The sequence below is a fragment of the Puntigrus tetrazona genome, chromosome 23 (genome assembly GCF_018831695.1).
Source record: "Puntigrus tetrazona isolate hp1 chromosome 23, ASM1883169v1, whole genome shotgun sequence".
Lineage (NCBI taxonomy): Eukaryota > Metazoa > Chordata > Actinopteri > Cypriniformes > Cyprinidae > Puntigrus > Puntigrus tetrazona.
Window position 1 is genome coordinate 13,538,675 of NC_056721.1, and position 15,627 is coordinate 13,554,301.

A 15,627-nucleotide genomic window follows, 5' to 3' on the forward strand; every position below is an offset into this window, starting at 1 on the left:
GGTTTTAAGACTACAAAGTGAATGTCTGTATATTCATACGAATCTAAACGAAAAGATCACTGTTAATTGTAAGTATTTTTTTTTCGATCGCTCTATCTGTATTCCTCCGGAACGGTTCATTTGTCCGAATTGGCACAATCTCTCCAAGGGGTGGCGTTTTACACCCGCTTCTCTCCAGCGCGCTTGAAATCACCCCCTCCGTCGCTCTTATCAGCAATTCAGATTGCATGCAAATGCCCTGAGAAAGGAGCGTCATTCTGAAAGGACAGCGAGTGTGCGCGCGAGGGGGGTGAGCAGAGGCATTCCTCGTTCCTCTCTCTATTCTTCTCTGTCTGCCGGCTGATGCTCGCGCGTTCACTCAGCGCAGATATGAGCGCAGATCGCGGTGAAGTTTGAAGAAGACGGAGAGCGGCGCGCGGTCGGATTATTATTCACATCAAACTTGCTGCACAACTCGTCCGGCGTTTGCGCTCAGAGTTGCTTAACTTTCTCTTTCATCCGTTTGGTTTGACCATGGGCACTTTTCGCAAAAAAGCGTTTTATTGGCCCGTTTGGTCGCTTGCTGTTGTTTTTGTGCTTTTGAGTCAGCGTTGTCATGGAAGTTGTTCAGAAAAGGAGCTGGAAAAACGAGAAGAAGAGGCGAATGTAGTTTTAACCGGGACTGTAGAGGAGATCTTGAACATGGATCCGGTGCACAACACTTACTCCTGCAAGGTAAGACTTTGCGCACCAGACGCTCTTCAAATGCATCAAAGCGAAAGTAAAAAATTTTAATATGCGCTTACCAACACAACACATCGCAAGTCTAAGCTTATACTTAAACTACTGTGCTGCAATGTGTATCACCTGTTAGACATTTGAACGAAAGCTGCCAGATTTGAGTTCCCCTGCTCGGAAACTCACAGCACATCATGTTAATGCTGTCTAAAAGAACCTAATAAACCTTGAACGCCAAGGACCTGCAACCACATGCAAATGCATATAATTGTAAATAAAAGGGACTTGTCCCAATGGGTGTTTGTAACCCTTGGACACTGGTTTTGCTCAGTTGATGAAAAATGTCCACAGTCCTACTTTGATCCACCTGTAATTTGATATTTCATACACAAGGAACCTGAAGAGCCTTTGCAGCGACTTGATGTCCTTTCGAGCTCTATTAGTGCTTTGGGTTCAATTATCTGCAATTATCATGTAATCGTTGGCTTACTTTGTTAGAAGTAACTGAATGCGTTCAAGTATATCAAAGTCTTGCAGAAACCAATCACTAGGGCATAAAGTGTGAACAGAAGTGCAATCTGAAATTGCAGCTCTTTCTACCGTAATTTCATTGTTACCGCAAAGGCACCGCAAAGCTTATGTTAAGTCTGATGCTACTGAAAAATGCTTATTTTTTGCATTTTTACTAATTTACTCATATTTACTAATACTTCGTAACCACAGCAATTTGACATCTGACCAGTTCACCAACCAGTCAGATATTGATATGTACCTAGGATTAACCTAGAATCTTATCTTTCCTTATTCATTCCACACCAAAACCTTTTGTATTAAATATTTTCAATGTGGTCTCATACTCTTGGATAACCACCGAGGCATATATGAAGCAGAAATACATTGTAAGTGTAGTGCAGAGTTTGTTTTCGGTGTCTTATGCAGCTAGCCGTAGGTGGCCACTTTGGAATGCGCAAGAAAGTGACCTTGATCTTCTGGAAATGGTGTTATTTTAATCTTATGTTGTCTTTCCACTGTCTGAAGGTCAGGGTATGGCGTTACCTAAAAGGCAAGACCATGGTGAACGGAGAGGTGCTGCTGGATGGAGGAAACAAGGTGATGATCGGCGGTTTCGGAGACCCCCATATTTGCGACAATCAGGTGGCCACCGGAGATACGCGCATTTTCTTTGTCAACCTGGCCCCCGAGTACATGTGGCCGAGCCACAAGAACGAACTGATGCTCAACTCGAGCCTGATGAGGATTACTCTCCGCAACTTGGAGGAGGTGGAGCACTGCGTTGAAGGTAAAAAAAAAACAAAATAAAAAAACACTTTCCCTATTCAGCATAAAGCTGTAACTCACATCTTCTGGCCGTGTAGAGATTTGAGAGTTAGAAAGCTCCCGTGGTGGTGACGGCGGTCCTGATTGCAAAAGCAGGTGGTGTTTTCTGCTCTAACTGCATCTTTATTCTACCTAATGAAGCGGCTCGCATTCTGTGACATTACATTAACCATTTATTCCATATTAATACAGCAATCATAGCTTTTCAAATTTATACCAGTTTTTGTTTCTCAACTGTTTTGTTAGCTGGCAATGTTTCTTGAATTTCTTGGACCCCGGGGCCTTAAAAGCAAAGCATATCATGTGCACCGTCTCCAGCAATCAGCCACTGACAGTCAGTGCTCTCGAAGGAGGGCGTGTCTATTCGCTAACTGAGCACCTCCAGGGCCTTTGACTAACCTGAGTGAAAGTCCAAACCTCTACCTTTCCTTGAGGGAAATCATTTATAGAGTTAGAGTGGAGATACTAAAGCGTAACCGCATAGCTTCAAGCTATGGGGCCCTCACAAGGGCCCCTGTATCTGTATTATGATGCTTATTTTTCACCTTCTCAAAGCCAGACCATCAGAGCAAAGTTTGTCTCTGTGGGAAAGAACTGACTGAAGAACTGAAGGCCAAACTGATGTCCAAACTTTTTCAAAGTGCTTTTGGTTTATTAATGTGAACGCAAAATAGTGGTTGTCCTTCTAATATAAATGGTGAGTTCCTTTTTCCATTTTGTAAATCAGCGGTGCTTGTAGTTTAATCTCGTTTAGTGTTCTACGATGCTGGCAGCCGTACAAGCAGAGAAAATACACATTAGTCTGGAATACAACAGAGCATTTAAAGCTAGCATCACTCTTATAGGTCTAATCGAATCTGGAAATCGGCACTCGACATTGTCTCTGTTTGGCAGGTTGTATTGTCTAGACTTTTTAATACTGAAATCAAGTCTAGTCCTGTTTTTAGCTTTTTCTGGCTGAGATTCAAACACTTTAATAGGAAGCTATAACTTTATTGACTTTTGAAAATACAGTTTTTATGTGTCATTGAGGGACAACCATCTGAAGTTGTTAACCTTCATTCAATTAAAAAAGACAGCATATTTAATTTTTATTTGCACAGACATTGACCCATAGTGAACATTAAATATGGTCAACGGACGCTGAAACTTGTTTGCTTGACGTGAGCTTTTGTTTTTAAAGAATTCTTATTTTTTGGTGAACTACACTTTCACCAAACTGATTAGTCCTTGGTATATGAAGCACTTACCAGCGATATTTATGTCCAACATGAGAGTAAGACTACATGGCAGGTAACTCGAGAGCACTCTCTGGTTTCTAGCGCTGAGTAGAATCAAGCACAAATCAGAACAATTTTCCTTCAGGGCACAAAACGTCCATTTTCTCCTTTTTATCTTCATTCTCTACTTTATAGTGTTGTGCTTTTTGGCACAAGCTACTGCTGAGGAGAAACTTGTCTTTTTTGAGGCTGCTAAAATCTTAAAAGGTTTGATGAGGGGGCAATTTAGCAGAGCACCGTATTTTGCATTCGCGCACGGAGGGCTAAGTGTAATGCCACTGAAAATAAACGGCGTTCTGGCTGATGGAGAGGCCACGTGCTTCATTTAACAAATGTGATTCTTTTTATATTGTAATAGGATTGGATCTCGTTTTGCACACAAGATGCTCAAGTATATGCTACAAATAGCAAACAGCTGTGCTCAGATTGGCCAACGGTTGCGTTAAACACGCAGCTTGCGAATTCTAATTCTGAGTCTATAAACAGAGACCGTGTACTTCAATGCATTCAGAAACAGTGGTTTCGACCTTGCTTTTGACATGGTTAGACAAGTATAATATAAACCAGGCCTTGAATAAAAAAAGTACTGCCCTGAAGGCTGAGTGACTTGGAATGGTGCCTAATGGCGTTCGTTTTGTGTTGGCTAAACTGATTTGGGAATTCGATGTTATCCATCAATTATTTAATAAAGCCTTTTAGTGAAGTTTTTTTCTTTCTTTTGTCAATGCTTAGCATTAGACCTAAAGCAAAAAAAAAAAAGAAGCGTGTGAGGTGGAAAGAACAAGATCGTACCTGCCAGCTTGTTGAGTGTATCCTCTCCTCTCTCCTCACCTCTTGACAGGATAGATAGCACTGAGAAATGAAGAGATTCCTAGCTGAAGTTTAGAATACTGCCGTCAAAGCCAAAGTTTTCTTAAAGGAGGGGAAAGCACTGTTTATAATGACAAGATTGGAAGTGTGAAATGTGATAACAAGAGAACGCAACAAGAAATTCTTGATACAAGTGTAGACTGGAGCGCTTATAGGAGAGGCCTAGAGGCATCGAGTTCTAACTCCCACCCCTTTGCTCTTTGCTGAAACAGACCACTTGGGTTGTTACGTGAAAGAGCACTTGGGTTAACGCATTCATCTGGCAAAATTGCACCAAATGCATCTGCGGAACTTAAAATAAGAAGATGCGTAGAAGAATGCCTGAGCTGCTGTTTTCCATACAATGAAAGGGAAAGCTGTCAGACGAGACTTCTAATAAATGACGACTTAAATTTTTATAGCGCACAGTCATATTGACTAATAGTGATGGTTTTATGATGCGTTTTGTCCTTTTGGAGATTGACGGTCCCTTTTATTGAATGGAATTGAATTGGAATTCTTTTTAATGGAAAGAAATAGAAAGCCACTCAGGTTTCGATTGACTTGAGTGTGAGTAAATGGTTTGGAGTAATATTTTAAGTCCTGTTTTATTTCACAGTTGGATATGTACGTTCAGAAGTCCAGTGGTTGAATCTGGAAATCTCCAAGCAGAGATTTTGGCATTGTTTGTTAAACCAGCAATTCAAATATTCTCCTTTCTCTGAAGTTGGCCTGTGCGAACACGCTGCTTTTTAGTGTTTCTCTGACTTTGTTTGCGTACGGGGACGTAATTCATTAAATGCCAAACTACACAATAGTGGAAGCTTGCGTTGTGCTGGAGGATAATCGTTTAAACCAAAGTGGTCCTGTTTCAAACCGTTGTGATGCCTTGAGTTTCTGAACTCTGAATGGAGTGAATTAAGCCAGACTAACTATGAAAAAGAACAGCTGGAAAGCAAAAGAAAGTTGGATAGCAAAATATGTTATGGCTTCATGTGTTAAGTATTGCAGCAGCTTTTGAACTGCAGAAGTGATGAAACTTAAGCAAAGAGAATAAAAGCATGAAGAAGCTTTATAGTTGCAATGAGAAGTTAGATTCCTTTTGGTGAAACTGTTCATTGCAGCAAACCTGTTAAAATACTTTTATAGTGTAACTCCAAAGTGTTAGCATTATCGTTATTAAAATTATTAATACAGTAATTATTCATTATTTAAATTGATCATTTTAATGTAAAATTTAAATGATAATCTCAAATAATAATCTCATAGACAAGTCCACCCTTCACAGACCAAATAAAAAAAAAATGGTTCAAAAGATTGATTGATTTGTGAATAGGTAAATGTGTATTAATTGATGTTAGAATCTCTTACCTGCTGTTATTTTTTAAGTGTGGTTATTTCACTGGATGCACAAACTCATTTTGCTTCAATTTATGTATAGTTACATGCAGTAATATTTGGGAATGAATTGGAATTAATCCAATACAGTTTCAGATTCTGAAAGTTTACCTGGTTAATTTATTTTCTGTTGATCAGTTTATTCCCGATCCACACCATCCCTTTCAATCCAATTGAAATTTAATCTGATCAGGATCATTTGAGGTGTTTCCATAAAGAATTTTTAGTCAGTGTGATTATAAACTGATTTTTTGGGTGTCTGTTAATGTAGCTAAGAAATTTGTCCAAAAAATATTTTGTGTCTTCTCTGATCTGTCCCTCTGTTTTCGGCCTGTCACGAGGGCCGCATGGTTCAAGAGGCCCAGTTCAAGTTGAGTTTTAGCCTGAGGACAGAGAGTCCAGTGCTGGTGGTCTGTCGTGATAATGAGTGCAGGTCATCCAGTCGAACTCTCTGGATTGATCGTGTGTGTGTGTGGCAGGTCTGGGAATGAGAGTAGCAGGTCTTTGGGCGCACTTCCCTTTTATTCCGGCTGTTTGTGTAAGGAGGAGGCCCGGCGTGCCTCTGATTCCACATTGCACGAAGGTCAGCCCGTCTGCACTCAGCCCCGAGCAGGTAATGATTAATAGATCAAGCATAATTGAGGTGAAGGACTTCCTCCACCCCTTGTTAATGGCTTAGGATGAGAATCATCGGAGAAGGGCCCTCTCAGAAAGGGGCTTTATTAAAAAAATCACCCCTGTGTTATTTCAGGCTGATCTCCCTGAGCCAGACTTTAGCCCAGGGATTTCCAAATGTGTTTTATGAGATTTGGGAGACCAGCCATCAGTGAATGGAACTGAAAGCCTGTCGGCACCGTAGAACAAGTATCCAGGGGCCGAATGATCTATAGGAAATGGCTGTGATGCGTCACCGAATGGCTGTTTGTAATAGAGCGATTCTAGCTGCGCGTGCAGGTGACTAGTCTGAACAGGAAGCGGATTAAAGTTTGTAGATGCCAGAATTAGTATCTCATTTTTCTCTTGGGTTATTTAGTCTGTAATTATAGCTTTGAAGTTTTCTTAAATGCAAAGAGAACTTTGGTCTCCATTGAGGCCTCATATAGGCTCATCATTTTATTTCATCTGTCCGCGCACAAGCACTTCTTTGTCTGGGTAGTCATGGGAAGGTGTTTTTCGGTAGGATGATTTCCTGCATGTTGTGTCACTGGGACTTTCTCTGTGGAACATGATTAGAAATCGGATTGACTGAGAGGCTGGGGAAACTGACAGCGATATAACTCAAGGAGGAGGGACCGAAGGCTGAGAATTCTACCTGTTAGAGTTTCCCAAGTTATTACATTTTAAGATTTTAATTAAACCCTGAAACCTCCACACTTGCTCGGAATGCTAATTAAGCTTTGGGAATGAGAAAGCTGTGAAACAAAGGGATAAGAGTGTTTTGCAGCCCTCTGCTCACCTCTTTTCACTTTATATTCTCCTTCTTCCTGTAGAAAGGACAGGAGTTTGTCTTGGCACCAAGTTTGAGTCCGTGTCTGGTTTAATCTTTTCACCAGACATCATTGTTTAAGCAACGCATGTCGACAGTCTCAATGTCAGATTGATTTCATTACACAGAGTTCGAAGATGTGAGGAATTCAATGTTAGATCTGTTAGATTTTAGGAAATAGTCAGAGTGAGGTAACTGCATTTTTATTGACTGTTAAGTAATATTTTACCAGGGGTTTCAGATGTAATTCTTTTATGTATTATATTTTTTTTAGCAAATAATTTCAAAAACCTTTTAATCTGGCCTCTTTTTTGGCAGCTTTATGCGTCTTTACTTATTTGAAAGTATTTGATTTTGAGTCTTTTTAACCTAAGATCTTGGTTGTGGATAAAAGTTATGGCAGTTGTTTGGCATCTACTTATCAATCGTGGTATGTAAAGAGTCTGTACCTGCTACTTCTGTTCTGTGCGATAGAGGTTTGTTAGTACTTGTTAGATGAATGCTTCTTGTGAGGAGGAAACACTCAGTTGGTCACCATGCTCTCAGGAGTTAGATGGGTAATAGACTGGAAAACCCCTCACATTCCAGACGCAATGGGTAGAATGGGTAGGGAGACTTGACATGTTATGGATTCCTTGAGATCTGTGGCAGTGTTTCAGACTGGTCCAAATGTGAAGCGATAGACAGCTGCTGCGGTTAATGCGGCTAATCCACCACCATTCACTGTTACAGCCAGAGATTCATCTGGCACCAGTGAGACGTGTTATCATTTAGTCACATTTAGTCATTGGACACTGTTTTAACTCACACTTTGTTGTTGTTAAGTTTGTTTGCATTGATCGTTCTATATGACTTTAAGATCTCAAGAGACTAAAAAAAGTTTCATCACATTCTTATTTCAGGCATTAGCACTGGTTAAATGAAATTTGAGAACTCATTTTTTAAAATGCACTAGCGAGTGCTGAGGTTGAGGAAAAATTCCTTTTTCATTAGACACTGGAACCTGCTACAGACTATGCTTCCTATTTAAGCTTGACTTTAATGTCAGGGTCCAGTGAAAATGAGTTCTGCGCTGATGGTGTGAAAAACGCATAGCTAATTGAATGGTCATGGTGTCGAACTTTTGGAAGAAAAAAAAGCTTTACAATAATGTAGGTAGATGAAAGCAGGGCTGCCATGGATGAGACAGTTTCTTGAACCGGGTATTGTTTCTCTGAAATAATTTGCTATAGTTCATTGGTAGGCAAGTTAGGATTTCAGAAAAGAAAACATTAGCTGCATCTCCATTACCGTTCAAATTGCTCAAATTGAAATTGCGAAAAGAAAATACACCCAGTGGAAACGCATCAATATCACAAAAACCACATATCACAATTTTTCACAATTTTTTTCAGGCAATTCAAAAAATCAATATTTCAAAAAAGACACAATTTCCACATCTACAGGTCACCTGCTGTACTTAAAAGTCAACTGATGATTCCTAGATGAACTCTAACACCCTGATCATTTCTTCAAACCAGTCATCAGATTTGACCAGCTGTCTGTTGTTAGCTAGTCAAAAATGCTTTCTAGACTCTGTACCACCACGTTCTAGCTTGACTCTTTCAAGATGGTAGCTGGTTGGTTGCTGATTTAAGGTGGTCTACCATTGGTCCAGCTTGAGAATCCAGTTTAAACTGGATTTTCTGTCAGAACTGAAGCTATAGAACACAGGACAACCACCTGTCCAGCTAAATGGTGGTCAACAGTTCACTCAGGGCTATACAATCCACTTTTTACAGTTTGTTTGCCGAGTGAAGTAACCCGTGACGGAGGGGGTTCGGTGCCGTTTAGTTTGCCCCTGCTGGAATGTCAGTAGTTGTAAGGTGTAAAGCACAAAGAGCACACAAAAGCCCAAATAACACATGCTAATGGAGTGTGTGCAATGTGTGCCTTCCTTGAAAAGGAAGAATCCATTCATATGGGCCAGCATCAGCATGAAACTGTCCTGCACTGACTGGCATTGGTAAATCATTAAACTGGAGCTCCATTGCTGGTTTTCTGTCCTTCTAAGTGTACTTGAAAGGTCACAGAGGAACCTGTGCTGCTTAAATCCGCAGCTGATCCCCCCTTCCCCCTTCCATACGATTGTAATACCACATTAGCCTTTCTGTTTTCTGGTAGCTGGCTCCAAGTTAACCCAGACTTAGCTATCACAGGATGTTAATGTTTTTTTGCTTGTTATCCCATGGTCACTTCCGAGGGGATGTTGGGATACAACCTTTTCCTGTTCTCTTTTACCTACTCTTCGTCATCCCCGTCTAGATTGTTTCCTGCTGGTTGCATCTTGTTTTATTTTCTGCTCATTTGGTTCTCATAATGGGTTCCTCTCATCATCTGGCCGACATCAGGTCCATCCACAGCTGAATGACTTCGAAATGTTTGACCATTAAAGATAAATGTTTAATGCGTGTGAAACGGTAGCTCTTGGAAAGTGTGGTAGATGAGCCCCTAGCTTTCCCACAGTCCTCCGTATTACAGAGCCCTGTAGAGCATACCTGTAATTACACTGGAATCTGGCCTGTAAAGCTGCCAGTGTAATAACCACCAGGTGCAGACCCGAGACCTGCTGCTGAGGTGCAGCAGACCCGACCTAATTCTCTACTCAAACATGTACTTATTAAACCCAACATGGAGTGTGAGAGGGAGTAGGTCTGTGTACACATCCTGTAATCTAAGATCTCCAAACATTTTGCTTTTTTGTGGGTCAGTGCCTTTTTTGTCTGGGTCATTTTGTTTATTTCTATAAATAGATTTAATTCATGCGCAGATAAAAATTCATATAGAATGTTATTATCGTACTGTCTGCAATGCTGTGTATGTTTTTAAATTGAAATAAGATCAGGTGATGCATTTTGATCATACTGAAGAAAATAACATAATGCTTATTAATATTTGAATGCTTATTCAAATACTAATGCTTTTTAGTATTTATGAATTAAAAATCATTATACGCTACTGTTCAGAAGTTTGGAGTTAGTAAGATGATTTTTTTTATACTTTCTTTTTTTAATAAATGAAATATAAAAATAAAATAAAATACTTTTCTTTTGAACATAAAAATATAAAAATGTAATCTCTCTCTCTCTCTCTCTCTCTCTCTTATTTATATATGACAAAAATAAATTATATTTTTAAATATTAATATTTTAATAATATTTCATATTCTACTTTTTACTGCATATTTGATTAAATAAATGCAGTCTTGGTGAGCACAAGTTGCTTTTCAAAAGCATAAAAATATTTGCCAACTCCAAACTTCTCTTTACAAACCTTTCGAAGTGAAATATTTATAATCACATGCATTAATGGTTTATGTTGTTTGTAAGTACTTGATGATTGCATCACCTTAACATTTGACTTTTCTTGAAATGAATGTAGCAGCATTTTTCCCAAGCACATGCGATCTGACTTCAATACAAATTAAGTCTGCACGTTAATCTCTAGAAGATTTTCCACTTTATTCGTCATTGACCTCAGCCACCTTGACCGAACATATGTGAAAATCTCCAGGCTCCAGATCTCTTTGTCTACCCTGTTCATCTGTGCTCTGCTGAAGGCCTCTTAAGTCAAGATATCTGTCTGGCTCAAATGAATTCGGCTGGTAATCCTGTTGTTTTAGCTAACAGTTGCAAGGAAGTGCTGGCTTTCAGAGGCAAACAGAGATATCTGACACAGGGCATCTCGGTTAGGCACACACAACTGCTAGCAGATATTTAAGACTTTGACACACAGTTTTAGCGATGTTCACGTCTACATCTTTCTTCCTCACTGTCCTCCTGGCTTTCCCTTTCGCTTTCTCAAACACATGCCCGTGAGAATGGCATCCTGCTGTGCAGAGCTGTCAGTATCTGTAAACCAGTGGCCATGTGGAAGAAAAGGGCCTCATTACTACTCTGTCATTATGGAGCTGAGCATGCCGGAACACTGCACGCTTCAAGTAAGACAGGTCTTGTAAAGAAATGTTGGCCTTTGAAGTAAATAATTTGCTTATTGTTCCTGGGCTTGTAACACCCATATTCATAGTTTGCAGCTCGGCAATTATAAATGGCAGGGTTTTGGGAATTGTCATTCACACGGGGGAAATGACGCTTTTCTGGTTTTACTCAAAAACATGAAATCACAGTTGACTTTTTTAGGCTACATGTTTTAAAGTAAAAGATTCACCTAAATGTATAAGATATATCCAAAAGTGAAACGTGTAACCGTAATGTTTCATCAGTTTAATTCTTTGCATTTTTACTTTGCTCTGTTTTAACCATTTATTTATTTATTTGTCTTTCTTTCTTTCTTTCTTTGTGAAAAAAGAATGAAAATATTCATTAATCAAAATGATTAGCTAAATGTTTCATTGTCCCTCCTTACAATTTCCTCTACAATTTTAAAACGATCAATTAATTTCTGTATATATTTATTTTTGCCTTCCTTTATTAAGATTATTCGAAATATGTTTTTAAATATTAATATGAACATACAAACAAAACTATAACAAATATGTATTTTTTTTTTTTTTTTTTTACAGAAATGTATCTGCTTTAAAAAAATATATCTTTAACTAATTGCTTTATGACTCAAATTGTATTTCTAGTTGAGTTTCTAATCAAAACAATTCCACAAGAGTGCACTGGTCTTGAAGCATTTGCATTTCACGTGGATGTTAAACCAATATGACTGATTGTGTGAAGTTATCCTCATAGCATCCTACATTTTCCAGCTTTTTAAGAACAGTGAGTCTAAGAATTATCCTGCTGAACAGATGCAATGATTACTCCATGTAGCGCATTCTCCTTTTCAAGCCATTTTAACCCAGTTTGGATTGAAATGGTAGTGAGAATATGGGATAAAGAGTGGGAAGGAGAAAAGAGGGGACGGGACAGGGGGATAAAGGGTAAGGGGACAGAGAAACTGGAGCGAGGGAACTGGGCCAGCTCTTCTGCTGTGGTTTTTCAGCTCATGTTATGCATGCTGTGATGAAGTCATGGTGAGAGCAGCCAGAGACCTCTGCTCTGCTCTCCACGGCTTGTGTTTTCTTTCCCTGCTTCTCTCTCACACACACCATCTGGCCAGCTGGAAGGAAGTGGTTTCTACAGGTGGGATATTCCTTTATCTCTCGCTTGCTCTGTGTCTTTTCCCTCGAGAGAGAGAGAGAGAGAGAGAGAGAGAGAGAGAGAGAGAGAGAGACTCTCTGTGTTTATATGTACACACTAACCACACACAGACAGAACTGGCAGGCGCACACACACTGGCACATTTGTTTATTATTTTAAGCCCAGACGTTGAACAATGACTCCGATTGTCTTTCCTGAAATGAGTGTCTTTACGTCAGATTCAATCAGATTAAAGCTTATCAGTTTGAACTACATCTGGAACGTGAAAGTGAAGCGTCAGTGGCCTACCCTAAGGGACTAGTTTTCTAAAAACATACCAGCAGAAGTTGAACTGCAGAGGCTCATTGGATTCACCCAAAAATTGATTCCTCGCCCTAATGTCGTTCCAAACTTGTAAAATGAGGATTTTTAAAAAATTAAATCAGAGTACTTTTTTAAACTGCAAAACAGCAATGCAATAAACACATTCAAAGCCCAGAAGAGTAGTAGTGAAATAGTCCACGTGACGTCAGTGGTTCAACCGTAATTCTATGAAGCTAAGAGAATACTTTTTGTTTGCTTTTTATAATTATGGGTTTGTAACGAGTAACTAATGACAATTTAGATTTTTGGGTGAACTTTTTTTTTTAAAAGTATAGTTCAACCAAACAATAGCATTCATCCATGCTCACCTTAATTCATTTCTTTCCTAATACTTCTCTTTTAATAATTTCCTTGTTTTTCAAGCTTCAAAAATGCCTTAAAAACACCATAAATATTCAGTTGAAGTTGATTTTATTTCAAGAAGACGATTGAATTTCAAGTAAATTCAAACCTGTTTAATTTTTGCTCTTTTGAGAAACACAAAATTAGATATTTTGTAGAATTTGTAAAATTCAAACATCAATAGTATATTGAATTTCATTGTATGAGTGAAAACCGAAGAGAAGAGTCATGTATTCAGTATAGGCGCTGTATAAAATGGCTGTCTCAGTCTTATTTCCAGAATGAAGCTTCATACTTCCACGCTTTCTCTGGGGTGCTTTAAGCGTAATGGGTTTAAGGATCAATTCTGATATTCTTTTAGAAAATGCATGAATCAGAATTTAATAGTGCAGAGAGATGAAACCAACTGAAACGAGTTCAGAGAGAAAAGTGAGATGAGTAGGAGAAAGAGAGTCATTTGCTGACTCACGTGTTGAAAGGTTTGAGTCATTTCATTAACTTCAAGGGGTGAAATGTTAAAAAGTGGTATTTGGCAATATGCAATTTGGAGTATGTTAGAATATGACTCATATGAATAAACAGGATGCTTTCATATATTGCATTTTCAAATGTTTATAATTTTACATTAAGCTTAGTGGCCATGCCTGAAAGTAAAGCATTTGTGCATGTATGTGAGCCAAAGCTATGAAATGAGCTGTTAAGCATGATTTTGTGAAGGGTTTGGTAAGTGGAAGTCCAACTGGAATTTCAGTGGAATTCTCCTGCTTCCCCTCTGGGGTTTAGGTGAGGTGGATAGAGACTAGTCCAGACCGATGCTATCTGTTACATCAGCGTTTTTGTGTGGCTACGTGCTTGTTAAGGACGCTGAAGTGTTTTCTGAGAGTTTTTAACCTGTGGCTGGAGTGAGGGTCAGATCCAGTACTTATGAGGGAATGCTTCCATTCTTTAATGACTTTTTAGTAGCTGCCCGCCGAGAATGGAAGATTGCTCTTTTCCTGGACTGAATACTTTTTTTATTAATTTAGCTGCCATCGACTTAAATTTTAGCCTAAAATTTTATCATTATTTTACATTTCATATTAATTTATTATTTATATTTAATTTTTTTATTTAATATATTTTTGTTATTTAAAATGTTTATTTAATATTTAATTTAATTTAATTTAATTGTGTTTTTTTTTTTTTTTGATCACGTTTCATTTGGGTCAAGTCCATGGCATATATTCATTCATTCAACAAGCCTCATGCTTCAAGGTAGAATGCTTTATGCTATCTTTATGTTAATGAAATATTAGCTGATACTGTATATTACATTTAGGTTGCATTTTTATTAGCCTACTTTTACTTAATCTTCAAAAAAACGACAGTTTTGTAACAATTTTATATGTAATCGTCAGATACATTTTAGCATAGCCAAATTCGAAATTCAACCGTATCATTTCAAATGGCAGATTTTAATTTAAATTTATGTAGTTTAAATACTGTACACTTCCAATGTCAACCATTTATCGGTCAGAATTTTTAATATCGGTGCATCACTAGTTAAGACTTTGTATTCATCCTTGGACTTCAGAGGAATTTTAGCACCTCATAAATTGCTGTGGTTTCTGTTTTCTCCCGTTTTCCCTCTGTCCCTCATTCCCTCTTCGGCTTTTTGTTCTCGGGGTGGCAGAAGGAATGTGCTGGGTTCATGGTTTCAATGTGAGATGGATGACCAGTCTGAGGGACTACAGGCTGACCTCATGGGGAGGGGTGCGAGGAACTGGCAGAGAAACCGTAAAAAAAAAAGCCAAATTGGTTCCCAGAACCTAGCTCTCAGAAGTTTGGAAATTATGCCGCAGTGTGCCAGCTTACATTCTTTAGCACCTGTTTCATAAAGAGTGACCTTTTGAAGATGATTTGTTTTGTACTACAGACATCTACTGATAGGTTTGAGAGTTGAGTGAGTAGTGTTTGAGAGATACATGTGGTGTAACGTTCATCAAACGTTTCCTTTAGCGAAAGGATGGATTGTAGGTGTAAGAAGTGTGGTATTCACTTCTTTGTGGTGTCCCTTCAGAGCCCTGTTTTCTACTTTCAGCTCCCCCTCGAACTCCTTGTTTTCTGTCTTTTAGCTGGATTGTGCCAGTTGCTGGCAAAGTGCTAGTGGAATCTTGATCAGGGTGTATTTACATGGAGACAATGGAGCATGCTGAAGTGATTTCTCCCTCCTATCCCCTCTTTCCCTCCCCATCCCTTCGCTCTCTTAAGCTGTGATCTCTTTCCTAGGATCGCTGTCCTTTTAGAGAAAAGAATAATTGACCCTGCCCGGAGCAGCCGTCTGTCTACAGTAGAGTGTTGTGAATGGAGCCCAGACTTCATATCTGTTCGCGAGCAGCAGCCTCCTCTCGACGCCCCCTGCACATAATCAGCTCCTCGACGTTCGCCCCTCTGTCACTTCATCCTTCTATTCAGCGCCGGCCTGACGTGGCACACCCCATCTGTTCCTAAGCACAACGTTATTCAAATGAAAAATGACCTTGCTAAATGGGGTGGCGGCTGCGGCCACCTCCATGCGTCCTCGGAGCGTGCGAGGGCTGCGGAGCGTTTGAAGTGAGGAATGGGTTTTTTTAAAATTCAAAGCTTTTTTTCTGCATCTTGCTCCATATGTTGCTCCAAACACACTGAACCTCCAAATTATTCAGAATTTTTATTACATTATATTTAA

At 39.2% G+C, this 15,627-nt stretch overlaps 1 protein-coding gene across 9 annotated transcripts in view; it reads left to right on the forward strand.

The window, feature by feature from the left end:
• Positions 1 to 278: 278 nt before the first annotated feature.
• Positions 279 to 15,627, forward strand: part of agrn (agrin) — a 208,220-nt gene continuing 192,871 nt past the window's right edge. For 8 of the 9 annotated variants that reach the window (XM_043224201.1, XM_043224202.1, XM_043224203.1 and 5 more), the window contains exons 1-2: positions 279 to 714; positions 1,756 to 2,017. In XM_043224201.1, coding sequence (XP_043080136.1) covers positions 514 to 714; positions 1,756 to 2,017 — 463 coding nt within the window. In that variant the 5' untranslated portion in view covers positions 279 to 513. The remainder of the gene's footprint in view (positions 715 to 1,755; positions 2,018 to 15,627) is intronic. The other variant, XM_043224211.1, reaches the window with a different exon arrangement.